Source organism: Octopus sinensis, linkage group LG2 (genome assembly GCF_006345805.1).
Source record: "Octopus sinensis linkage group LG2, ASM634580v1, whole genome shotgun sequence".
NCBI classification, from domain to species: Eukaryota; Metazoa; Mollusca; class Cephalopoda; order Octopoda; family Octopodidae; genus Octopus; species Octopus sinensis.
Window position 1 is genome coordinate 198,250,002 of NC_042998.1, and position 27,805 is coordinate 198,277,806.

General features: G+C 36.5%; 1 protein-coding gene across 2 annotated transcripts in view; it reads right to left on the bottom strand.

Moving 5' to 3' along the window:
- Positions 1-27,805, bottom strand: part of LOC115232673 — a 294,183-nt gene that overhangs the window by 230,348 nt on the left and 36,030 nt on the right. Inside the window, exon 1 of one of the 2 annotated variants that reach the window (XM_029802693.2) lies at positions 632-1,151. The exons of the other annotated variant lie outside the window; for it this stretch is intronic. Coding sequence (XP_029658553.1) covers positions 632-713 — 82 coding nt within the window. The 5' untranslated portion in view covers positions 714-1,151. Of the gene's footprint in view, positions 1-631; positions 1,152-27,805 lie in introns of those variants that run through there. 2 annotated transcript variants of the gene reach the window in all.

Consider the following 27,805-nt stretch of genomic DNA (forward strand, 5'->3'; position numbering starts at 1 on the left):
AATATCAATTTTTCTAAAAAAGTTATGGGGAAACGAAGTCGGAAGGAAAGCACTTTGGGTACGACTTGAGAACAGTGGTCCCGGTGCGCGCACTCGCGTAGTCGCGCTAGCTAGTTCGTGACTGGTCGATCCTACAACGACTACCTAGCAAAGTAAATAAAACACAAAATAAATAATTTTTTTACACAAAGTAAATAATTTTTGTTAAACCAAGTAAATAAGGCCCATCACGGTAACTTCAAAAGAACTTCCCCCGTCATACAATCGCTTTCTCTTAGTCTCTTTCGCTCTCATTACTTCAAAAGTTCCCGCAATCCCATATGTAAAAAAAAAAAAAATTTTTTACGGAAATCGACGGAAAGGTCTACTAGAGACGAAAGATTACCGTAAATAAAACACAAAAACCCAAAATAAATAATTTTTTAAACAAAGTAAATAACACACAAAAACACAAAGTAAGGATCGACTAGTCACGACTAGCTAGCGCTAGTACGCGAGTGCGCGCACCGGGACCACTGTTCTCGTGTAGAACCGCCCTTTGTACGTACGCCTATATATATATATATATATAATATGGTTTATAGAGAAAGGAGGTAAAAAAAAAACAGACAAATGTTATGGAGCAACTCACCGGAAATCTCATCAGCTAAATCGCCATATATTGTGATCGGATATAATAGACAGACGAAAAGTACTCCTAAATATCTAGACATAATTCGCTACCATCAGAGAATCTGTGGTGCGGGTTACCCGCTGGTTTTTGGTGGTGGAACTGGTGGTGCCTCCAGCAACGGAGCAACTTTGGAGTGAAAGCGGAGCACGGGTGGGGAACAGAGTGATAACGACCCAACTTTACACAACTAATAACTTTTTTCTGTGTCACTTTCAAAGTTGGGAATTCATTCAGCTCTTCTGAAAAGCCAAAACGTGCTTTTAATAATATATATATCTCCGATGATTAATTAATTAATTAACTAAATCAATTTACACTTATTATTATTATTGCTTGTTCTTCTATGCTTTTGGTGAAGTGTTTGTATATTTTTGTCAAAGCCACGTTAGTGTAAAATTGTTCTTCTAACTAACCTAATCTCTCCCCACACTCGTCTTCACCATTGCGGCCCGACCTACACAAACATCAATTTCACACCCTCTCTCTTTCTCTCTATTACAATTTTTTATTACTCTCCCTCTCTCTCTATGTCAGTTTCACATTCCCTCTCTCTTTCTCTCTATTAGAATCTTTATTATTCTCCCTCTCTATCTATGTCAGCTTCACACTCTCTCTCTTTCTCTCTATTAGAACCTTCTATTACTCTTCCTCTCTCTCTATGTCAGGCTCACGTTCCGCTCTTTCTTCTAATAAAACTCTCCCTCACTCTCTTCTCCCCTCTCTCGCTCTCTTCTCCCTTTTCTCGCTCTCTTCTCCTTTCTCTCGTTCTTTTCACGTCATTCTCTTGTTCTCTTTCTTAATAACTCTCTCTCTCTCTCTCTCTCTCTCTCTCCTCTCTCTCTCTCTCCTCTCTCTCTCTCTCTTTGTTTCTGTATATCGTTTCTCATTTTTTCGTTCGACAAAGTTTTGTCATAGTATTTACGTCACTCTCACTTTCTCTTTATTATTTCTCTCTTTCCCTCTGTCTCTGAGTCACATATCCTCATTGCCTGCCTTTTTTCATTCTCAAACTTCGATTTTCTCTCCGTAAATCTTTCTCCCTCTATCATCTCCCATTTTAAACCATCTCTCTCTCACTCACTCTCTCTCTCTTTACACACACACACTATTTGAGTGTGTGTATGTTTTGTGTATGCGTGTGTGTGTATAATATATATATATATATATATATATATATATATATACTTTATTCAACATAACCTGTTACTCTGAGTTTCCCGTTGCCGTTCATCGGACAGTTTTTGCTAGAATAAAGCATATTACTCTACCACTGGTATTTGAGTACTCTTTTTTCCACCTTGTTTCACATTTATGTGTTTACTCCGGTATATATATATATATATATATATATATATATATATATATATATATATAGGGGTAAAATATGAAAAATCATTCATATTTTACCCTTACATTTCCACGTGTATTTTATATTTTCTTTTTGTAACATATTTCTACTATATATATATATATATACTTTCTATTTTGTACCTCCATTCTCTCTCTCTCTCTCTCTCTCTCTCTCTCTCACACACACACACACACACCCACACACACACACACTGTTTCTAAGTCTACTTGTATATTTTTGTCCTGTCTCACTGAAAGTTGACAATTTCAAGTGCTCACCAAAGATCAATGTTGTAAAGTAGCAAAATGTAGCCCCTCTCCTTTCTCCTTTCCTCTCATGACCATGGGCATTTGACACTTTATGATTCTAGCAACCACATAGCTAGAAATAATTTACCCAAGAAATCTAGGTTCCCAGGTAAAACAGCGCAGCCGTAGCAGGGGTTGTTGTGAGAGATTTCGAATTTGAAACGTAACAAGAAATTTTGAGGTAAGACTTGGCGTCCAATAATGCGGAGATCCTGCTTTAACTTCGAAGCGACAACCAACTCCAGTATAACAAGAGAAAAGAAAATGAATGGTGTTTTCGAGTTCGAATCTGGCGAAAGCTGGCATTTCATTTTCCATTCATAACGACTAATTAATTATTTCTAATTGGTGTAATTTACTTCGAAAAAGCAGAGAGAAAAAGTTAATTCCTGTGTCAAGGAAAAATATTGATCAGTAGTGGTAGTAGCAGTAGTAATAGTAACGAAATAACAAATCTGGTGCGTGTGCGTGCATGAGAGAGAGAGAGAGAGAGAGAGAGTAGGCAGAGGATAGGGAAAAGGCAACATAGACAAGAACAGAGGAGAGTCAGGGAAATGTTTGGAAAGAGAAGGAGAAGAGCTCGGAAAGAGTAGGTACAGTAATGATGGCATCACACAGCTACATGTGGGTCAAAGGAATTAAAGCAGTAACAGCCTGAATGGTGACATCACTCGTGTGTGTGTGTGTGTACGTGCGTGGGTATAAATACACACACACGCACACACACACACACATACATTGACAGTCGTTGCTGTGTCGGATACATTGCTTCGCGGGATTTGTTCTGGTGTTCTGCGTTCTGAGTTCAAATCTTGCCGCCGAAGTCAACATCACCTTTCACCCTTTCAGAGTCAATGAAGTTCTATTCAAATACTGCGATCTCTGCCTGTCTGTCTGTCTCTCTCTCTCTCTCTCTCTCTCTCTCTCTCTCTCCTCTCTCTCTCTCTCCTTTGCAAATGGCTATGTTGCACTATGTGAAGGGTCATTGTAGGACATATAACGTCTATTCTGTCTATTGAAACTGTAAAAGATCGAGTGAGGAACTAGCAACTGGTTCTCAAAGAAACACTGTATTTTGTGGATTGATGTTGTAACTCACAACACAATTCATTTGTACAATATTCTAATTTAATGAAACATGTGTGTGTGTGTTTGTGCGTGGGTGGAGGGAGCTGAGTTGGTAGTCTGTTTCTCGGGAGTTTTCCCGATATGTGATTGGCCACTCACATAAATCTGGTCCAATTTTTTCCCCAGTTTGTGGAACTGATTACACGTCACGAAAAGTCCAATCGAAAACTACTGCTGTAACCACCTGGACTTCCATCGCACCTGAAAAGTGCCACCTGTTGGATTCCTCTACGCTACGTGTTCAAGCAGTCATATTATACATTCTCACACACTTATAATACCAAGTCACAAGCGCACACACAAAAACACACCTCTCTCTCTATCTCTCTCTCTCTCTCTCTGACCGCGTGTGTATCGTTGGCGATTTTCTTTCTGTTTTCCCTTCTTTGGACTTTTTCTATATTTCTGATTAAGAGTTCCGCTCGAAACGTGAAATCCTCTTTCTCTTCTTTCCTTTCCTGTAGCCTTCAACTAACACTATCTCCTCCAAGACCCTGCGGCGCAAGTTGACCAAAACTGAGAGTATGATAGAAGAAGGCTTGCTCTTCCTACCGTAGAAGAAAATATTCAAATTGGACCATGTTAACAACCAAAAATTATTTACATCAAAAAGGTGCTTTTTTTCTATGAAAATCCCTATTTTTTACGATTTTCTTTACTGCTGTGTCGCCATTTTTCGGTTTATTTCAACCAGAAAAATGTTCACTTAAAGAGAATAGCAAGCTACATAATGAAATTTTTTTACTTTTCAAAAATTCCAATTCTAAAGGGTCGAAACAAACCCGAGCAACGCCGGGCGATACTGCTAGTATATATATATTATATATATATATATATATATATATATATATATATACACTGAGAAAGGGGTGGGAACGGAGGTTAGAGAAAGAGAGAAAAATGGACAAACAATTAGACATGACAGGCAATCATTTGTATGAGATTTACATAGACATATTATTTTGGTTTCACATATGAAGAGCAAAGTCAACCACGGCAGAATGTGAACTCAAAACTTAAAGACGGACGAAATGCCGCTAAGTATTTTGTCCGGCTTGCTAAAGATTCTGCCTGCCATCTGCCTTCATATATATCTTCATATTACAAGATGTTGTTATTCTTTTGTAACTGTATCAAAGATTCGATGATTAGTTGATGCAATGATGCATATTATGCAAACAGGAGTACAGTAATTAGGCAATAATTATACACAGCAAATAAGCAAAAATATTATCAACTCGCATGATGCATGATATGTTAATATTTTCAAGATGGAACACCGAAACTTTTCATCAGAAGAATGAGTGGTAAACGCACAAGCAAAAGTAGCAAACCACGAGCATCAATAAAAATACAGAGGAAGAGGGCGATAATAACTAATGGAGAGGTAAATACAGGGAAAGTGGATGTATAATATCATCAACCAGTCACCGCATCTTTGAAACAGCTGTAAAGAATAACCTCATCATATTATAGGAATATCTAATGTAACATTTCAGATAAATGAATTCTGCCATCTACAAATGTTTGCCGATTTTTTTTTGTATTCTCATTTCTCGTTCGTTATGTATTTCTTATAACCATCTCTTTTCTGCTGGACTACTTTACCCCGATTAGGAAATTGGAATTAAAGAATCTAACCAATCAAAGCATTGCTTCGGTGCTTCTCTATTCCATGCTTACACTAGCGTTTTCTCACCCATTTACATGGACAGAGACGCGTATGCATATATACATATATATTATGTGTGGTATGTGTGTATGTATGCATATATATGTGTGTGTGTATAAATATATATCTACATGCATACATACATATATAGCGGAATTCTTAGCCTATACATACATGTGTGTGTATGTGTGTGTGTATGTGCGTGCGTGTGTGTGTGTGTAAGCTAAGAATGCATCCACTGCAAAATTATTCAATAAACCTACTTGAAGCCGATCTTTTTCTTAAAGTAGTTAAAATGATAAATTTTAAAATTAACATACAGTTCTTTGAGCAAGAATCTCTCATCTCTACAAAATCATAAAAACTAGTTTCATCCGAGATAACAATATGCGTGTGTGTATGTGTAGATATAGATATATATACACATAAACACACGCACACACTCTCTCTGTCTTTCGCTCTCTCTCACATGAAGCAGACAGCATTTATACCAAAGATTAATGGCTAATAATACACTAATATTAAAAAAAGCAAAACTGACAATCAAACATAGAACTCCAAGTTTGACGAAGACAAAGTAATAACGATTAGTCTTAAAGTCAGTGGCGGCTTGTAGATAAAATTAGTTGGGATGCTGCTTCAGAAAATTTTTAGCTGTTGTTTTAATATTGTGTAAAAGGAAATAAACATATAAGAAGAAAATTAATACATAAACTTGATAGTTTCGCGTTTTAGCCACTGTTGGATACGTGTGTTTAATTTGTTTACTGAACACTGCCGAGATTTCCCTCTTCTTTTTAAAAATCTCCCTAAATCACAAAATGGTGGGGGGTGCCTTATTTTTCAAATCCTGACAGCAACACTAAAGCTGGAAGGAAGATAATAATAAACACGTTTTTTAAGCACAAAACACGCGGTGTCAAAACCACACACCACCTTTCACCCGACACTGTCGTTCACGCAGAACTCTCTCTCCCTAGCGTGAAGCTTCCTATCTCGGATATGGGAGCATGCGCACAACAGCCAAACACCGCCTTGCTGGAACTGTGAAGCGGATTTTTGTATTTTTTCCATCAACTAGGGGATGGCTATTGACATTAAACTTGAGTATTATATAATGTTCAAGTATAAAGAAAGAATTAAAAAAAAAAGGGGCTCATTATATTGAATGTTATCGATAACATCGAGTGGAAATAGGGGGTATTGCAGTTCCACAGTTCCTATACACGAGTCGCCACTGCTTAAGGTAGTTGACTGTAGAATATTTAGCTTTACGAAAAGCTTACATCACTTTTAAGGGTCATACCCTATCTGTATTAAAAAGAGGAGGATATATTGGGTAATGTAGTCTAGATACTCTATGTCTGAACCAAAAAAAAGATGAGATGGTTACAGTTGGAAAGCCTTTCATTACATCTTTGGTCTATCAGTCTGACTTGGAGCTGAACAACACCAGACGATAACAAAAACGCTATTCTTCGTTGGGCAAAATTCAGGCTCATTGACTGTTTGGAGTGAATTAGATAAAGTCGACATGAATATTCTAAACTTGCAGTATCACCCGGCGTTGCTCGGGTTTGTTTCGACCCTTTAGAATTGGAATTTTTGAAAAGTAAAAATTTTGTATTATGTAGCTTGTTATTCTCTTTAGATGAAGATTTTTCTGGTTGAAATACACCGAAAAATGGTGACACAGCAGTCAAAAAATCGTAAAAAATAGGAATTTTCATACCAAAAAAAGCACCTTTTTGATGTAAATAATTTTTGATGTTAACATGGTCCGATTTGAATTTCATCTTCTACGGAATGAAGAACAAGCCTTCTTTTATCATACTCTCAATTTTGGTCAACTTGTGCAGCAGGGTCATGGAGGGGATAGTATTAGTTGAAGGCTACCAAACCTGCCATACACAGACAACTTCAGCTTTATATAGAGAGAGATTACGTTAATTCATGAAGTTTGCAATATCATATTCCTCTTATTCTAGAATAATGGTGTTTCTGTTAAATAGTGTCTCAACTGCATCAGTAATAAACATCATTGCAAATTTACAGTTTGATAGAATTGTTTGCCTCTCTAACGAAAATCCTTTCTCTAAACTATTTAAATCAGTAAATGTTATAGGATTATAGAACATGGAAGGAAATCTCTTCTATACTTTTGTAACTCCTTTTGAAATTGAAAAATGATTTATTTAATGTTTCTTTGAGGAATCATAACTCAACAAAATTGAATTATATTAGTGCGCTTTATGTTCTAGAACTTCTTCAAAAAAGATTTACTACCCTAAAGAGGGGTTTGTGCTTGGACGATGGTTAAATAAAGTTTCTTTAATATGAACGGTCATGAATTAGATTTGGAAACGATCTCAAAGCTATATTGAAAAATTTGAACCTTATATTGATTTAAATGTTGTCCACATTTTAGTTACTTTAAATTGGATCTTTTCACTTTGACCGGCAGATTTTTAAAATAATTTCTTTGTAACTAAACACTTTTAAACTTCGTATACTGGTAGAACGTGTCACATAAAACATCTTTTTCTCTTGGCTTTCTTGAGAAAATTCTGTAGTTTGTAAGCTATTTGTTGTTAAATTTCTTGCATTTCGGCAATTTCAACCAATCAATGACGTCTATTGAGGTGAATACAATTTCTGCGGTTGTTTGTCAACAACAATTTCTTGCGGTGTCTACTGTCATGAATTAGATTTGGAAACGATCTCAAAGCTATATTAAAAAATTTGAACCTTATATTGATTTAAATGTTGTTCACATTTTAGTTACTTTAAATTTAGGTGTTAATAATAGATATTATCATTGCTGAAAACCCGATGAAAAATTACACTACATCAAAAGGACTGCAGTAACACATCCTCCCACAATTTAAAGAAATATTATTCATATTATTCGCAAATGTATATTGAATATATGATGAGGCCTTCTTTAATATTTCTGCACGTTATAATATCGGTGTTAAACTAAATAACGTTTTAGCCGACATAATTTATTGCATAAAAGATATGTTTAGAAATGAAAAAGGAATATTGTATGGATTAACCCACCCATTCGTTTAAAAGCCCGTTCCGCTATAGAGAAATATTTAAAATTTAATATCTTCATGATATTTGTTAGATCGCAAATATACGCCCTTTAATAAAAAAAAATACTGTTAGATAATGCAGTTACTTCTAAGCCAATAATTTTACAGTCTCTGTCGCTGAATTCAACACCAAGTACTTTCCAATAAAAAAAAATTACAATTTTATCTTCTACTTCTAGTAGTAACATACTTACTACAAGTCCATGACTTTTGAAAGCTCAGGTTTATAATGGTAAAGTTTCTTTTGATAGCAATACTGTGTCAAAACCCTATATCGAGTTTACTGACAAAACCCTTAACCACTTAATACATTCACAAACCTACAAAAAGAAACAAAAAGGATGATGGAGCCTTATCCAAGTATATTATTTCTTTACTGCCCACAAAGGGGCTAAACATAGAGGGGACAAACAAGGACAGACATAGGTATTATGTCGATTACATCGACCCCAGTGCGTAACTGGTACTTAATTTATCGACCCCGAAAGGATGACAGGCAAAGTCGACCTCGGCGGAATTTGAACTCAGAACGTAACGACAGACGAAATACCTATTTCTTTACTACCCACAAGGGGCTAAACACAGAGAGGATAAACAAGGACAGACGAACGGATTAAGTCGATTACATCGACCCCAGTGCATAACTGGTACTTATTTAATCGACCTCGAAAGGATGAAAGGCAAAGTCGACCTCGGCGGAATTTGAACTCAGAACATAGCGGCAGACGAAATACCGCTAAGCATTTCGCCCGGCGTGCTAACGATTCTGCCAGATGCGGCCTTAATGAGCATACAGACTTATGCTTTTAATACTCAGCACTCAATTCTTGATTTTGCTTTCTCGTGCACTCAGAAATTTTTGTTAAAATTTCCGTTATTACTGGTATCTCACTAGGGGACCGACAGGTTTGAACAAGAAGCTAGAATTAGTTACTTTGTGAAGGCATTTCACCAAATTCTTCCTGAAACGTTTTATATCACCCGCCGAGTAAATAATCTCTCTATATATAAAGCTGAAGTTGTCTGTGTATGGCAGGTTTGGTAGCCTTCAACTAACACTATCTCCTCCGAGACCCTGCGGCGCAAGTTGACCAAAATTGAGAGTATGATAGAAGAAGGCTTACTCTTCATTCCGTAGAAGAAAAAATTCAAATCGGACCATGCTAACACCACAAATTATTTACATCAAAAAGGTGCTTTTTTTCTATGAAAATCCCTATTTTTTACGACTTTTTGGACTGCTATGTTGCCATTTTTCGGTGTATTTCAACCAGAAAAATGTTCACTTAAAGAGAATAACAAGCTACATAATGCAAAATTTTTACTTTTCAAAAATTCCAATTCTAAAGGGTCGAAACAAACCCGAGCAACGCCGGGCGATACTGCTAGTCTGTTATATGTAGTAGAGAATATTTCATTTTCGAACCTCTTTTTACGCACGAGCGTACACTGTTACACATAAACATACGCTCACTCCATATGTGTGTGCGTGTGTGTGTGCACGCGAAAAATATTAATTCTTCATCGTTATTTTGATACGAGTTGTCAACCTTGCACTATCTTTTCTGAGTGTCCAAAATAACGATTTTCTATATATATATATTATAGGTCAACCGTTTTCACATTTTCATTACTTATTTATCATTATATATATATATATTCCTTATAGAACTCTTAATACGATAGCTCAGAAAAAAGATACATTTTATTTTAATAAATAACTACCAACGAATAAAGGCGTTACGATTGTGGAGAAAGGAGAGCAACTGCCCTCAACAAATTCGGACAAAGCAACAGGGAAAATTCAGGCAAGGATGGAAAAAAAACTGGACAGGAAAGCAGAAAGATTAATAAATTAACAATGATGGCAAGTTAATAGTCAACTAATGTCAACTAAAGTTCTTTACAAGCGTCTCAATTAGTTAAAGAAATGAAGGCAATCTCCTATATTCCACCCAGTTCACAATCTCATTACACTCCAGTCTTGTTTTCGTTCGTTGCATAAAAAATAATAATAATAATAATAATAATAATAATAATAATAATAATAATAATAATATAATAATAATGAAATTATTGTATACAGTGCTCAGGTGCACCACAACTTGTCAAAAGTGCATATAAAGCATATGCAGTAATGTACAAATGTCTGGGAAGCGAACAATGTATGAGTCAGATACATGCTTGCGTGTGTATGGAGGGGAGAAGATCAGGTGTAGTGTTGGCGAATCTCTCAGGAAGCATGGAAGTTTTGAAGGATGCAGTGCTCGGACAACTAACAACTGATGCCGGCAGTTTTTCTCGGAGTTTTTACCAAGTTTCTATTTTTGATCTTTCCTATAACAATGTGTGTACAACTCCCGGACATGGGGAGTCGAAAACACACTCACTATAAAATCAACGTTGTAAGGATCGTTCCTTCCTCTGTGTTCCGCTCTTGCTGGTTTCCAATCCCAGTTCCAAATTGTAAACATTACATCTGATTATATTAGAAAAATTAACAAACGAACGTTTCTTATCCCTGACTCGCCAAATGTGTAGAACGCAGCAAACAAAAAGATTCTGGTTACAAACTATTCTTGCTGATCGGAAAATGAATTTTATGTGGGCCAGGAGAATCCCCCCTTTCGTTACCGTATTTATTTTGAGATGCTCTGTGTTTCTTTCAATTATTTTAAATATAACAAAGAATTTAGTAAAATAACTAAGTTATCATTAAGCTAGTGTTAGGAATATAAATTGCAACTAATGTTTGGTGGTATATTTTGATGCAAAACTTATGAAAACAAGACATTTGTACTACAGAACCACAGCCGGTTTTGGCCGGGTTAGTAACGAAAGGGTTAAAAAGGCAAAACATTCAAAGCCCAATTCTTTCAAATAATGAAGAGAATGATAGTGATAAAACATATACACCTATAACTTACGCAACTTAAGCAAACAATTTCTCATAACAATTTTGTTTACAGTGATGATCAGGTATTGCATGGAACCACGACCATCCAGGTGAGAAAATATTTCAAGTACAAAAATGTTGATGAATTGCCCCTTATAACTCCCCTATTATTTTGCTGGCCTGCAGGTCACTATCACTGAAATTGGACAAAATCAGGAAGTTTAATTCAGTATGGAGGAATAGCCTGGACACTTAGCAAAAAAACTGGAATTCAAGCAAGATGGAATTTACACCCAAATGCTAAGAGCAGTCTTAAACATATCTTAGAGAACTCACCCAACAATAAACAGCTGTATGGAGATCTCCTGGCTGTTTCCAGCATCAAGGCTAGCTCAAGGTACCAGCAACTTGGGCAGTTGCCCGGAGTGCCATGTATTAGGGGGCGCCAAGGAGGGGGTGACAAAGACAAAGAAATTTTCATGACTGTCAGCTAGTACACACTAAAGATTGGCTTGCCTGGGGCACCAGCAACCCAAGGGCCATCTCTGTCTAAAATTATAAGGGAAAGGCACTTGCACTTCACGTGATACTGCTGACGGTCTAAACAAGAGCTGGCAAGTGACCTATTGCTATGGATAGCAAAGTATGCTATACTTGAGCTGTTTGTCCAAACACATGTAGATCAGCTCAGCTCATCTGAGACTCTGGATGCCTCCCTGAAGACCTCACTCAACTAATACAGGACCGAACTGGATGGTGTGTGCAGCTTTAAAATTGTATTATATACATATTAGAGGGAAACCACTATGTGGACACCCTTATGCTAGAAATAGATCCGCTATGGTCTTACCACTTTTCTCAAGAAAAATTTAGCAAAACAACCAAAACATAATCGAGCAAGACAAATTTTCTTGAGAACAGTTCTTAGTGGTAAGACCATAGCGGATCTATTTCTAGCATGAGGGTGTCCACATAGTGGTTTCCCTCTAATATGTATATCTATATATATATAAAATATATGTATGTATGTATATGCGCAAACATATATGCAAGCTTGACCAGATGATGATGAAATGAAAGAGTTTTAGTAAGGAGTCTAGTTTGAGGAATTTCAAGAGTGAATGGTTTTAAACTTTACCTTGTTATGTCTCTGCCAGTCACAAAAATCCTGCTTTACAAAGCTACTTGCATCTTGTAAATGATTCACACCCAGTAAATGCTTTTTTTTTTTACTTTTAAAGACTAGAAAAGGTCAAACCAGCTCACAAAATATACAAAACGTGTCTGTCATCAGCAGGTGATAATAGTGTGGGTGGGCAGACTATTGAGTGAACACAATGCATAAAACGCTGGTGCTAGGTCAATTGAATAGTGCATACAGGTAGTAAATAGTGCAGAACGGAGAATACATTAAAATTATGTACGTCATAAGAGTTCAGAAACTTTGAGAGAACGAGAAATAATCTGTTGTTAACAGTGGAACTTGAATTAGATAAAGCTGTAAGTAATAGCATGTAAATATTAAGTTTAAAAAAATACCCTTTGGATAGAAGGATCCCAGTAAGTTTGCAAGGCCTGAATTTTGGTGGGAGGGGTTAAGTCAATTACATCAACCCAGTATTCCATTGGTACTTAATTTATCGACCCCGAAAGGATATGAAAGATAAAGTCAACCTGAGCAGAATTTGAACTCAGAGCTTAAGGATGGATGAAATGCCGCTAAGCATTTTGCCCAGTGTGCTAATGATTCTGCCAGGTTGCTGCCTTCATCATCATCATCATCATCATTTAACGTCCGCTTTCCATGGGTTGGACGATTTTGACTGAGGGCTGGTGAACCAGATGGCTGCACCAGACTCCAATCTTGATCTGGCAGAGTTTCTACAGCTGGATGTCCTTCCTAACACCAACCACTCCGAGAATAATAATAATAATAATAATAATAATGGTTTCAAATTTTGATACAAGGCCAGCAATTTTGGGGGAGGGGGTAAGTTGATTACATCAACCCCAGTATTCAACTGGTACTTATTTGAACTCAGAACGTAAATTCAGAGGAAATGATGCCAAGCATTTTGCCCGGTGCACTAACGAATCTACCAGCTCACCACCTTAGATGATGATAATATTGGTTTCAAATTTTGGTGCAAAGCCAGCAATTTTAGAGGAAGGAGAAATCGATTGCATTGATCCCTATGCTCAACTGGGGTTTATTTAATTGATCCTGAAAGGCTCAAAAGCAAAGTTAACCTCAGAGAAGTTTGAACTTCACATTCTGAGTTTGAATTTTGCTAAGGTTAACTCAGCCTTTCATTCCTTCAGGGACTGACTAAAGATAGTGCCGGGCATGTATCACAGTCAATATAACCAACTTGCTCCTCTCACCTGAAATTACTGGCTTAGTGCCAAGATTTGAAAGAATCACCACCATCATCATCACTTAATGTCCACTTGCCATTGACCAGACAGAATTGGTTGAGGCAGATTTTCTACAGCCAGATGCCCTAACTGTTGCCAACCTTTACTTGTTTCTAAGGAAGATCCCTATTGCCAGACATGTTCCTCACAGATGACTAGGAACAAACAACCTTGCTTGTATGATGATAATTCTCAGTTTCAACCATCACATGATGTTTGGAAAAGGACACAAACACACAAACACACACACGTGTGTGTTTGTGTGTGTGTATTACAAAATATAAAGTTATATCTTGAGATTGTTAGTGACAACAACGCTCAAAATATATAACAGACTGGAACAGTAGTGCTCAAATGAGCTGTATACACTTTTTAATCGGAGGGGAGGCAATGTGAGCAGCAACTAAAGGAACACCACAAAATCCACAGAAAGATCAAACACATACATATATTCATATATTCATTTATATCTACAGAACAGACATAAAGTCCGACGTTTAAAAATATAATAATATATAAATGTATAAGAGAATCAAATTTACCCCAAATTTTTAATTTAACAAATTTATACCGAATGTTTTACGAGTTTAAGCGTAAATTCAAGGTGTTATATATGCAACATTGATTCTCTTATATATTTATATATATTTTTATATGATGTTTATATATTTATATATTACTAAATTCTTTAAACGTTGGACTTTATATCTGTTCTGTAAATATAAATGAATATATGAATATATGTATGTGTTTGATCTTTCTGTGGATTTTGTAGTGCTTTTGTAATTGCTGCTCGCATTGCCTCCCCTCGGATTAAAAAGTGTATATATATATGAATACATACAGGTGTTCAGGCTAAATTAGATGATTTTTTTCATATCTCCTCTTACCAAGAACAATCTCTTGTATTGGGGAACATAAAGATTAAAACATAAAAATCAAAGCTGTAGTTAAGAAAACTATAGCCGACATTTAGGACTGGAAGCCATCCGAATATTCTTATAGTTTCTATCAACTAAATCCACTGATAAAGCTTTGGTTGGCTCAGGGCTGTAGTGGAAGACACTTGACCAAGGTGCCATGGAGTGGGATTGAACCCAGGACCACATAGTTGGAAAACATACTTCTTAACTACACACACACACACACAATCACATACGCTCTGCAGTTTCTGACTAATAATACCATTCGTGAGGCATTGATCAGCCCAGGGCTACAGTAGAAAACAGCAAATAGTTGAAGGCTACCAAGCCTGCCATACACAGACAACTTCAGCTTTATATATATAGAGAGAGATGTATATTTATATGCAGTAAAGTTTCACATGTGTTGTATTGCGAACTGAAAACTTTCAATCGACAGAGATTTATCTTTGCGACAAGAAGACAAAACCTCCCACCAAGAATGTTTAAAATCAAAGAACCAACAAACAAGGGAGATAACTCCACTATCAGCTGATGTAAGCTGTTTCTTCTAATTGTAGGGATAATTTCAGCTTGTTAAAATATTACATGTGTGAGACGCTATCATATATACATACATCATCATCATCGTTGTCATCATCATCATTATCATATATATATATATATCATATATATATATATATATATATATATATATATTATATATATATATATATATAAAATATATATATGTATGTATGTATGTATGTATATGTGCAAACATATGTATATATATTTATATACCTATATATATATATATATATATATATATATGTAGGTCCCGGGTTGATCCGGGGTTAACCACAGTAAGTAAGGTACTCAATACATAGCAGAGTAAAATTAATTTATTATATAGAAGGAGCTTCTACAGGACTAGTACTGTTTCATTCAAGAGAAATCTTCAGGAAGCAGCTTCCTGAAGATTTCTCTTGAATGAAACAGTACTAGTCCTGTAGAAGCTCCTTCTATATAATAAATATATATATATATATATATATATATATATATACGACAGGCTTCTTTCAGTTTCCGTCTACCAAATCCACTTACGAGCTTTGATTGGCCTGGGGGTTATAGTAGAAGACACGTGCTCAAGGTGCTGTACTGTGGGATAGAACCTGAGACTGCAAGGTTGCGAAGCAAAACTTCTAACAACACAGCCAATCATATATATATATAATCAATATTGCCGAATATCCATGCTTGTTTCTCCATTATGGTAAAAAAAAAAAAAAATGAATGTAAAAAGCGGAAAAATCTGATGATTTCTATCAGATTATAAAGTCATTATTTCTGCAGTTCTTGTTCCACCTTTAGACATCTCTTGGACAACCAGCTGTTCAGTGCCAATAAATCTTGACACATTTTTCTTTTCTAAATTTTCTTGTTGGTTTTTGATTTTACTTTCTTTACTACTGTTTTTTTTCCTGTCTTTTTTTTTTTTACTGAACTCAGCTAATCTTATTCTTCAGTTTCTCCTTTAATGGCACAACAGTTTGTTAGTAGACAACGCATTATTCACTCAACTCAGATACTCCACACCTCTTTACTCCTGCTCATGGTATGCTCTCCCCATTTGCTTCTTACACATACACACACACACACACACACACTCTCTCTTTCTCTTTCTCTCTCTCCTCATTTGTCAGGCACCAACTCAATTATTACAGGAGTCAGATACTTTTATTATCGTTAGTGTACATGAAGGTGATCACACTCATTGAATTTGTCAGTGCTACCATCATCGCCATCATCATCATTATCATCATCATTGTCATCATCATTGCAGTCAAATTTTTCATCATCATCATCAGCATCATCATTGTCGTCGTCGTCATCATCATCATCATCATCATCGTCATCATCATCATCATTACTTTCACTATCATGACCACCATTAGCACAATCAGTATCATTATAACATCATCATCAATCATCATAAATTATCATCATCATCACCATCATCACCATCATCATTGTTGTCACCACCACCACCACCACAATCATCATTACCATCATCATCATCATCATCACCATCATTACCATCATCATCACCATCATCATCATCACCACCACCACCACCACCATCATCACCATCATCATCGTCATCATCATCATCATCATCATCATCATCATCATCATCACCATCATCACCATCATCATCGTCATCATCATCATCATCATCATCATCATCATCATCATCACCATCATCACCATCATCATCGTCATCATCATCATCATCATCGTCATTGTCATTGTCATCATCGTCATTGGCTCTGTTGTCATAATCAGCATCATAGCATCATTTCTGCATTCACCATTATCACATCCACTATTATCATCATGTCCTCATGCGATAATAATAATAACAATAATAATAATATAATAATAATAATAATAATAATAATAATAATAATAATAATAATAATAATAATAATAATATAATAATAACAATAATAATAATAATAATAATAATAATAAATAATAAATAATAATAATAAATAATAAATAATAATAATAATAAATGGCGGTGCCCCAGCATGGCCACAGCTCATAAGCTGAAACTAGAATCAATCAATCAATCAATCAATAATATGTTTTACAACAACAAAAATTAAATCAACAACAACAACAGTAATAGCAGCAACGCTAATGACAACAACAACAGTAACAACAACAACAACACAGAAATCAATATCAAGATGCAACAGAAAATATCAGTGATGAAATAAAAGTTGTTGTTGTTGTTGTTATTGCTGTTGTTGTTGATTGGCTTCCAAGGCATGATGGCTTGCTGACATGGCCAAGTGGTTATAAAGTTCATCTTACAGCTACATGGTTTTGGTGCAGCATCTGGGTCAAGTGTCTTCCAACAACCTTGAGCTGGTCAAAATTTCGCATGAAGTGTAAAAGACAGGAAGTGTGCGGACGCCAGTTGGCAAGATGAGACCAGTCCATATGCAGTAGACTTAAACCATCACTCTCTTTAATACATATTTCTTTACTACCCACAAGGGGCTAAACACAGAGAGGACAAACAAGGACAGACAAACAGATTAAGTCAATTACATCGACTCCAGTGTGTAACTGGTACTTAATTTATCGACCCCGAAAGGATGAAAGGCAAAGTCAACCTCGGTGGAATTTGAACTCAGAACGTAAAGACAGACAAAATACCTGTTTCTTTATTGCCCACAAGGGGCTAAACATAGAGGGGACAAACAAGGACAGAAACACGGATTAAGTTGATTACACTGACCCCAGTGCATTACTAGTACTTATTTAATTGACCCCGAAAGGAAGAAAGGCAAAGTCAACCTCGGTGGAATTTGAACTCAGAACATAAAGACAGACGAAATACCTATTTCTTTACTACCCACAAGGGGCTAAATACAGAGAGGACAAACAAGGACAGACAAAGGGATTAAGTCGATTACATCGACCCCAGTGCGTGACTGGTACTTATTCAATTGACCCCGAAAGGATGAAAGGCAAAGTCAACCTCGGCGGAATTTGAACTCAGAACATAACGGCAGGCGAAATACCTGTTTCTTTATTGCCCACAAGGGGCTAAACATAGAGGGGACAAACAAGGACAGAAACACGGATTAAGTTGATTACACTGACCCCAGTGCATTACTAGTACTTATTAATTGACCCCGAAAGGAAGAAAGGCAAAGTCAACCTCGGTGGAATTTGAACTCAGAACATAAAGACAGACGAAATACCTATTTCTTTACTACCCACAAGGGGCTAAATACAGAGAGGACAAACAAGGACAGACAAAGGGATTAAGTCGATTACATCGACCCCAGTGCGTGACTGGTACTTATTCAATTGACCCCGAAAGGATGAAAGGCAAAGTCAACCTCGGCGGAATTTGAACTCAGAACATAACGGCAGGCGAAATACCGCTAAGCATTTTGCCCGGCGTGCTAACGGTTCTGCCAGCTTGCTGCCTTACTCTGTTTAATACCACCACCTGACTCTTGTTAATAGAAACCATTCTGGCTTAAAACCTCAACATCATCAAAATCAAAAACACCAACAGCAACAACTACAACATCAGTGTCAACTAAAACACCAACTACACCAACAACAACTAAAGCATTGACAACACAAACAACAATAATAGCAAGAGTGGAACCTTTGTTCAAATCATCATCATCATCATCATCATCGTTTAATGTCCGCTTTCCGTGCTAGTATGGGTTGGACAATTTTGACTGAGGGCTGGCGAACCAGATGGCTGTACCAGGCTTCAATCTTGATCTGGCAGAGTTTCTACAGCTGAATGCCCTTCCTAACGCCAACCACTCCGAGCGTGAAGTGGGTGCTTCTACATGGCACCGGCATGAGGGCCAGTCAGGTGGTACTGGCAATGACCTCGCTCGAATCTTTTACACATGCCACAGGCACAGGTGCCAGTAAGGCGATGCAGGTAACAATCATGCTCGAATGGTGTCTTTTACATGCCACTGGCATGTAGGCCAGATAGCCGCTCTGGCAACGATCACACAAAACCCTGAGTCGTACACAAGACATATGGCCCAGTCTAGCCACCTGCCTATTCTAGCTAATACAGATACAAGTTATACCTCAGTGTTGGTTTCAAATCACACCTTACCATCTTACAAGAGAAGAGAATCTTTGGGCAATATTGAATATGATGTATATAAAATGACAGGATGGTCATAGCTGGAACATTATGATAATAAGTCTGCACACCCAGTGCTCACCTGGGGCTAAACAACTTCAGTAACTTTTATACTACATTTAGTTACAGTAAATAGTTAACTACACTGGTCAAGATCCCCCCCCCCTACCTACCAATTAATTTATCAAACGTATTCAATGGATCACTAGAAATCAATGACCAGGGCTATTAATGTCATATGAAAGTAAGATTAAGTCATCAAAATATATAAATTTTGTCTTCATCACATATTTAATTCATGTTGGTTACATTAATGCCCATAATATAAAAAATGTTGGCACAAACTTAACAATTGCTTCTTATGCAGATGGTGTCACTGAGTTATTTAAATTCTAAACAGTTGTATTTTTCTACACCAACCAATGATTATTTCATCTCTATTTCAGTAACTATGGTAAGAGTTATACTTCATTAAAGAGTTCAGAATAAGACTGAAACATGTATAGAACTGTCTCTAACATCTGCCAGAAAATGAAAATGATATTTCCCATTGACTAATATCAATTCCAATTTTACCTCTCCGTGTATTTATGGAACCTATTTATGAAATACATTAATACCACCTTACCTGTTGTCCTCTTATGTCATGTTTAGATACCACATTTTAAGAGATTTATCTCAATATATATAGAAATATAATTCTTAAATATAATCTTAAAGACATTTAGAGATTATAATATGATGTAGACAGAAACATAAAGGTAAGAATAATCCTGTGATAAAATATATAATTCTTCTAATCCATTCTAAAATGGTGGTTGTAGAGAATGGATATAAAAACAAAGAAAAACCAAAGTAAATTGAAGCTTTTGGCATTTTCAATTATTTCTTTACGAGGTGAAAAGAAATTGGCAAATGTTGAAAATATAACACAAAACCTCATAATTTATAATTATAAACATTTTTGTTGAAGTTAAACATTAATTGTGAATCCAATTTGTAAAACCACTTAGAAAATTTAATTACAAAAATAATGGCAAGAGATTTCTAGAAAGAATTTAAAAAATAATTTAAAAAAAGCCCTCCTGCTGTTTTTCAAAATTCTCTTTTTCTGTGTTTTTTTTTGCTATTACTTGTTTTCTAATTGAAATTTTTTTTTTTTTCAACAATCAAATCTAAAACTATTTTCACCATCATCATCATCATCATCATCATCACCATAATCATCACCACCACCACCACCATCATCATCATCATCATCATCAACATCATCATCATCATCATCACTATCATTATCATCATCATTTAGCATCTACGTCCATGCTGGCATAGGTTGGACAGTTTGACCAGAGCTGGCAAGTTGGGGAGCTGCACCCAAGTAAGTTCCAGTCTGATCTGGTTTGGTTTCAATGGTTGGATGCTGCCCTTCCTAAAGTCAACCACTCTACAGAGTGTGCTGGGTGCTTTTACAAAGTGCTACATAAGTGCTTTTACATGACACTACACGGGCACTTTTACACAGTGCAACATGGGTGCTTTTATGCGGCAACGCCATGAGTGCATTTTATGTAGCACCAGTACAGGACTTTTGCTGGTCAATCCTCACCCCCAAGGGGACTGGATATTATCCATTATATCCTTCTTTTACATAATATATTAGTGTGTGATTTTTAGGGAGATTTCACTGCTGTTACTAACAATTTGAGTGATTGTGAAAAAGCCCGATCATTTGTCTTGATAATCAAAATCGAAATCAAATTTGATGACAGGCATCCGTGCTAGTGGAGCACTAAGAGTACCATACGAGCGTGATCGTTGCCAGAGCAACAAGCTGGCCTCGGTGCCGGTGGCACATAAAAAGCACCATTCGAGTGTGATCGTTACCTGCATTGCCTCACTGGCACTTGTGACGGTGGCATGTGAACAAAACATTCAAGCGAGGTCGTTGCCAGTGCTGCTGGACTGGCTCCTGTGCAGGTGACACATAAAAGGCATCATTTGAGCATGGCTGTTGCCAATACCGCCTGACTGGCCCTCATGACGGTGGCATGTAAAAGTACCCATTACACTCTCAGAGTGGTTGGTGTTAGGAAGGGCATCCAGCTGTAGAAACTTTGCCAGATCAGACTGGAGCCTGGTGCTAACGACTCTGCCAGCTCGCCGCCTTAGTATTTTAATAGTACTGCCTGACTGGCCCTTGTGCCTGTGGCACGTAAAAGCACCCACTACGCTCTTGGAGTGGTTGGCATTAGGAAGGTCATCCAGCTGTAGAAACTCTGCCAGATCAAGATTGGAGTCTGGTGCAGCCATCTGGTTTCTCACACCTCAGTCAAATCGTCCAACCCATGCTAGCATGGAAAGCGGATGTTAAACGATGATGATGATAATGAAGATGAACTTGGCAGATATTCCCTGTACACCACTGTCTCTCAGCACTAATTCAGCCCATCACAATTCAACAATAACACTTTCATAATATCTATGAGATAGTTTTAAATTTCAGTCAAATTTGACTTTTGGAGGTTACTGTAATATTATAGTCTCAGTCATAATGTTTTTAAATTTGATTATCATACATGATACTGAAGCCTTTTAACTAATTCTGTTTTCAGAACACAAGTCCATTGGGATTCTTGTCAGCAAGCACCAGAACAGAATACCATTTTAATAGAAGTATAAAAGTTTATAGAAGTATAAAATAACTAACAAAATACATTTTAAATCATTAAGAGATAACATTGGTTATCCTAAATTAAATCCCTGAAGAATGCCAAAGTCAATACTTATTGGCGACCATGGAAAGCAAATAGCAGAAGATACATACTGGAAGTTATAAACAATTGGGTTGTGAAGTTATCACAGCAATCTCAATCTACCCCACAGTGTATCATGGGTATTTTATACTGATTTAAACCATCTTTCTGTGAAATTTACTGTTAGAAAAAATTGAACTTAGTTACTGCATGCAAACAAAATGCTTGTCTTGTTTATTGTAGTCACCTTCTTACCACTTACCACCCTCATATTTAAGGGAAGTGTACTGAGTGTTGAAACCAAGTGAGAGTTTTGAAGATTATCCCAAGTGGTGTCAGTCATTTGAAAGTGAATTGTGCTCTACAAATGATGAGCAGTTGCTATTGACAAGACTGGTTGCCAACAATTTACGACAAACCTAGTCTATAAATTTGCTTGATTAGCACTAAGAAATTTCACTCAAAGTAGCAATAATAACAAAAACGATAGTAACCTATTGAGTCAAATACATCGACATCAAAAAATCAAATAGAAATTGTAGTTGTGATACCTGTGCAGGTGGCACGTAAAAAGCACCATCCGAACGTGGCCGATGCCAGTGCTTCCTTGCTGGTGGCACGTAAAAAGCACCAACCGATCAGGGCCATTGCCAGCCTCCCCTGGCACGTAAAAAGCACCCACTACACTCATGGAGTGGTTGGCATTAGGAAGGGCATCCAGCAGTAGAAACACTGCCAGATCAGACTGGAGCCTGGTGCAGTCTCCTGACTTCCCAGATCCCAGTCGAACCATCCAACCCATGCTAGCATGGAAAATGGACGTTAAACGATGACGATGATATATATATATATATATATATATGCTATATTTGAAGGCGGCGAGCTGGGCGAAATGCTTAGCGGTATTTCGTCTGCCGTTACGTTCTGAGTTCAAATGCCGCCAAGGTTGACTTTGCCTGTCATCCTTTCGGGGTCGATAAATAAAGTACCCGTTTCGCTCTGGAGTCGATGTAATCAACTTAATCGCTTTGTCTGTCCTTGTTTGTCCCCTCTGTGTTTAGCCCCTTGTGGGCAATGAAGAAATATATATATATATATATATATATATATATATATATATGCTACAGCTGAAATGTTAAAACCACATGTCCTGGTGTTAAGACAACATGTTATGGTAGTGTCAGAAACTGATAATTTTCTAGAAGCAGATATGTCCTCTGAAAATTTCACAGCAAACTTTTCACTTAATGCAAATAACTACAAAGAATTTCATTTCTGAAATTCATGCTGTTTCCATTCTGTAATAGTACTGAAGACTTCGATTTTAGCAAAGATTACAATTTGATTATTTCTACTATTACCATACAGCAAAAGTAAGTAGTATTAAAAGTATTGAATCAAGTTTCCTTCAAAACTTTAAATATATCTTGAAAGTACAGTTGAAAATTTCCTGCTTGGGTTGACAAATGAATGTCTGTGCAAATAATATCTGAATTTAATCTGCTGCCATTTGAGTGTAGGATTTTGGTTGAGAACAAGCATTCCCCTCAGCCTGGCTCTGACAAAGCAATTTCAATATAGCTGACAATTACAAGAACTCATCCAATTAAAAGTACCTTTGATGATATTGCCAATGTTTATCAGGTGTTCTGAGTTAATTGAACAGACAGAGGTAGATAATTTTTTACAATAAGAGAAAGATATTTTAATAGAATTTCTTTTCAAATAATACATCTATGCTCTCTGAATATTCTTATTTATGGTTTCCTGTTTCATTGCTGAAATTCCATTCGTAGATTGGAGACAAGAAAGTCAGGGTCACAAAATTTGAAGATTTAGCATAATACACACACACACACATTTTCACGCATGCACGTGCACACACAAGCACATACATTCACACACATACACACATTCCCACACATGTGTATACACATTTACATGTGTGTGGGTGTTGGTATCTAGTGCTGGCTAGAAGTGGTACATTAAGCGAAATATTGCAATACATTTCCTAAATCTAACAGATAAGTATTTTTCAATCAACTAATGTTATAGGAAGCTATTCAGCTGGAACTATATAAAAATTAGCTACAGTTGTACCCCAAACATGGAAAATACTCTGTTGCACAAGCTACAAAAATTAATTGAGGCAAACTGCATGTGCAGTGGCATGAATATATGCCCACTCAGTCAGTTATGCAATGCAAAAGTAATCTATAATATAAATTGGACTTGGGTGATCATTGTATTCTTTCTTGTCTTGAGGTTCACAGCCAAATGGCTGGGTGAATTCACGTGAAAAATGGCACACATGTGAAGACGGGTGCAAAAGTTAGAATTTTCATAATCCATGGTAACAGTTCGGCTCTACTAGGATGTCTTAAATGGTTTTGAACCATTATTAAATGATCATAGGAAAAGTACATCACAGGAAATAAGAATCCAACTGCTGTATATTTATACAAGGATGTTTACATAGAAATGTTGCTGTTAGTCTATCATATAAAGGTTGCTGCATTATTTAACCCAGACATAAAACTATTAGAAGGGAAAATATACAAGATAGGTTAATAATTTATATCCTCTCAAAGTACTGATTCCATTGCCAAGACAGTTAACAGTTGCAGGGCTAAAGTTAGTTTCTCCTACCAGATAATTTACCTGAGAAAGGGAAGCATCTTTATCTAAAGGGGAGATTCTGAATTTCATCTATTTCACTTGACCACTTGGCACCTTTAGCACAGTAGATGCTGTTGCAAACATTCAAGGCAATTCTTCAGTCTGAGGATAACCTCATCCTATTATTCACACAATATAGCCCTTCCATTGCTGACAAAAGCATTAATCTATATATATAAAGTTGAAGTTGTCTGTGTGTATGGCAGGTTTGGTAGCCTTCAACTAGCACTATCTCCTCCGAGACCCTGCAGCGCAAGTTGACCAAAATTGAGAGTATGATAGAAGAAGGCTTGCTCTTCATTCCGTTGAAGAAAAAATTCAAATCGGACCATGTTAACACCAAAAATTATTTACATCAAAAAGGTGATTTTTTTCTATGAAAATCCAAATTTTTTACAATTTTTTTTACTGTTGTCTCGCCATTTTTCAGTGTATTTCAACCAGAAAAATGTTCATTTAAAGAGAATAACAAGCTACATAATGCAAAATTTTTACTTTTCAAAAACTCCAATTCTAAAGGGTCAAAAAGAAAACAAACCCATGCAACGCTGGGCTATACTCTTTTACTCTTTTAACTCTTTTACTTGTTTCAGTCATTTGACTGTGGCCATGCTGGAGCACCGCCTTTAGTCGAGCAAACCGACCCCGGGACTTATTCTTTGTAAGCCCAGTACTTATTCTATCAGTCTCTTTTTGCTGAACTGCTAAGTGACGGGGACGTAAACACACCAGCATCGGTTGTCAAGCAATGCTAGGGGGACAAACACAGACACACAAACACATACACACGCATAAATATATACATACATATATACGACAGGCTTCTTTCAGTTTCCATCTACCAAATCCACTCACAAGGCATTGGTCGGCCCGGGGCTATAGCAGAAGACACTTGCCCAAGATGCCACGCAGTGGGACTGAACCCGGAACCACGTGGTTGGTTAGCAAGCTACTTACCACACATCCACTCCTGCGCCTATACTGCTAGTTTTTTTTTTAAAAAGAAAAAAAAAAAACTATAGAAACCAGAGTTAAGCAGCAACTCTATTGATCTTTGAAATTTGGAAGAGGAATGTCTTACACTTACTGATGGCATATTTGCCTCAAGCTTATTGCCAACAGCTGACTCTCCTATCAATTACTATTCTTACTTTATAAGCATCAAAGATCTGTACGTAACATGATCTCTTTTCTGTATGAATGAACAAATAGTAAAGACGGTTATTGATTGCTATTAAACTGCCAAGCATTTGCCAGGTAAGATAGAACAATACCACTTTCCTTCCAGAACAATTTGCTATGGATGTTAACATCACTCGCCTTAAGTTTGATATCCAATACTTAATCTTTCAAATGAGTAATTCACTTGAAACTAAAGTATTTATATAAATATCATTTTCTGAGGATGTTCCTTCATATAATGTTATAATATGCTATCTTTCTTGACATTCTGATTTTATATTTTGTTTGTTGAGGGTGTTATTAAAATCAATATCCTTTGTACAGTAGAAAACCTACAAACCATAATTTAAATATTTCGCAAGACATACCATAGAAGGAATCTTGTTTGAAGTAATATATATATACAACTAGCATTATCGCCCGGCGTTGCTCGGGTTTGTAAGGGAAATAACTATATAAGCATTTTTAGAGAGTTATAGCCAAAAAATAGCAAAAACATGCATTAAAAATGGAAAAAAAATGATGGTAATTTTTTTTTAAATCGTTGACTCATCGTAGACATTTTTAGAGAGTTACTTCCCTTATATAATAGCGAAAAAATGCATTAAAATGGAAAAAAAATGATGGTAATTTTTTTTTAAATCGTTGACTCATCGTAGACATTTTTAGAGAGTTACTTCCCTTATATAATAGCGAAAAAATGCATTAAAATGGAAAAAAAATGATGGTAATTTTTTTTTAAATCGTTGACTCATCGTAGACATTTTTAGAGAGTTACTTCCCTTATATAATAGCGAAAAAATGCATTAAAATGGAAAAAATTATGGTAATTTTTTTTAATCGTAGACTCATCGTAGACGTGCGCTAATACCCAGAAGGGCTCGATATGAATCACGACTATAAGACACCCGGTTTTGGTTAAACTGCACCGCAAAATGTGGGAGTAGTTAGGAATCTAAATCGTAGGAGACAGACACATAACTTCTCTTTTATATATAAAGATATCGTATGTGAAATTCTACCGCAATTAATGTTGTTATTATTATTTATCTCTGGGCTTAGATCTAAGATAAAAGATGTTCCAACCATGACTATCCCATTTGTAGTTTTAAGACTACATTGTTTAAGAGTTTTTTTCTTTTTTCATTTTTTTTCATTGTTAAAATAGTAAGATGTCATTTAAAGGAAGTTTCACTGCTCTTTCTAGCAAAATGATCACACTGAGGTTGCCTCACTATTTCTGCCTTCAGCCTTGATCAAACACATCTATAATCAAAAGCCTTCCAGTCATGACCAATTCATCTTTTGCATATCTAAGACTACATTATGAGTCTATTCTTTTCTAAGATGATTGAATTGGATTTAAGAGGAATTTGGTTGCTATTTCTAGAAGATTTATTGTGTCGAGCAATGTTTTTCTTAATCTCTTTCTTTCACGCCCGATTTTGAATTTTCAACATCAAAAATCAAATGGAAATTGTATTTGTGATACCTGTGCCGGTGGCACATAAAATGCACCATCCGTACTTGGCCGATGCCAGCGCCGCCTTGACTGGCGTCCGTGCCAGTGGCACATAAAAAGCACCAGCCGATTGTGGCCATTGCCAGCCTCCCCTGGCACCTGTGCTGGTGGCACGTAAAAAGCACCCACTACACTCAAACAGTGGTTGGCGTTAGGAAGGGTATCCAGCTGTAGAAACTCTGCCAGATCAGACTGGAGCCTGGTGTAACCTCCTGGCTTCCCAGACACCAATCGAACCATCCAACCTGTGCTAGCATGGAAAACAGACGTTAAACGATGATGATGTTTGTGTGTGTGTGTGTCGGGAGTGGGATGTCCCTAAACAGATAAAGTCAATATATGGCTAACTTATGCCCTATTCAGAAGTAACCCATGTTGCACCAAAATATAACAATGCTTCATATTGAGAAATACTGGTGGAGAGGTTTTCTCATTTGGTCAAATAAAAGATGTGTTTATTTATCGGAACAAAGCTATGTCTAATTGTTGCTGGACATGGAATA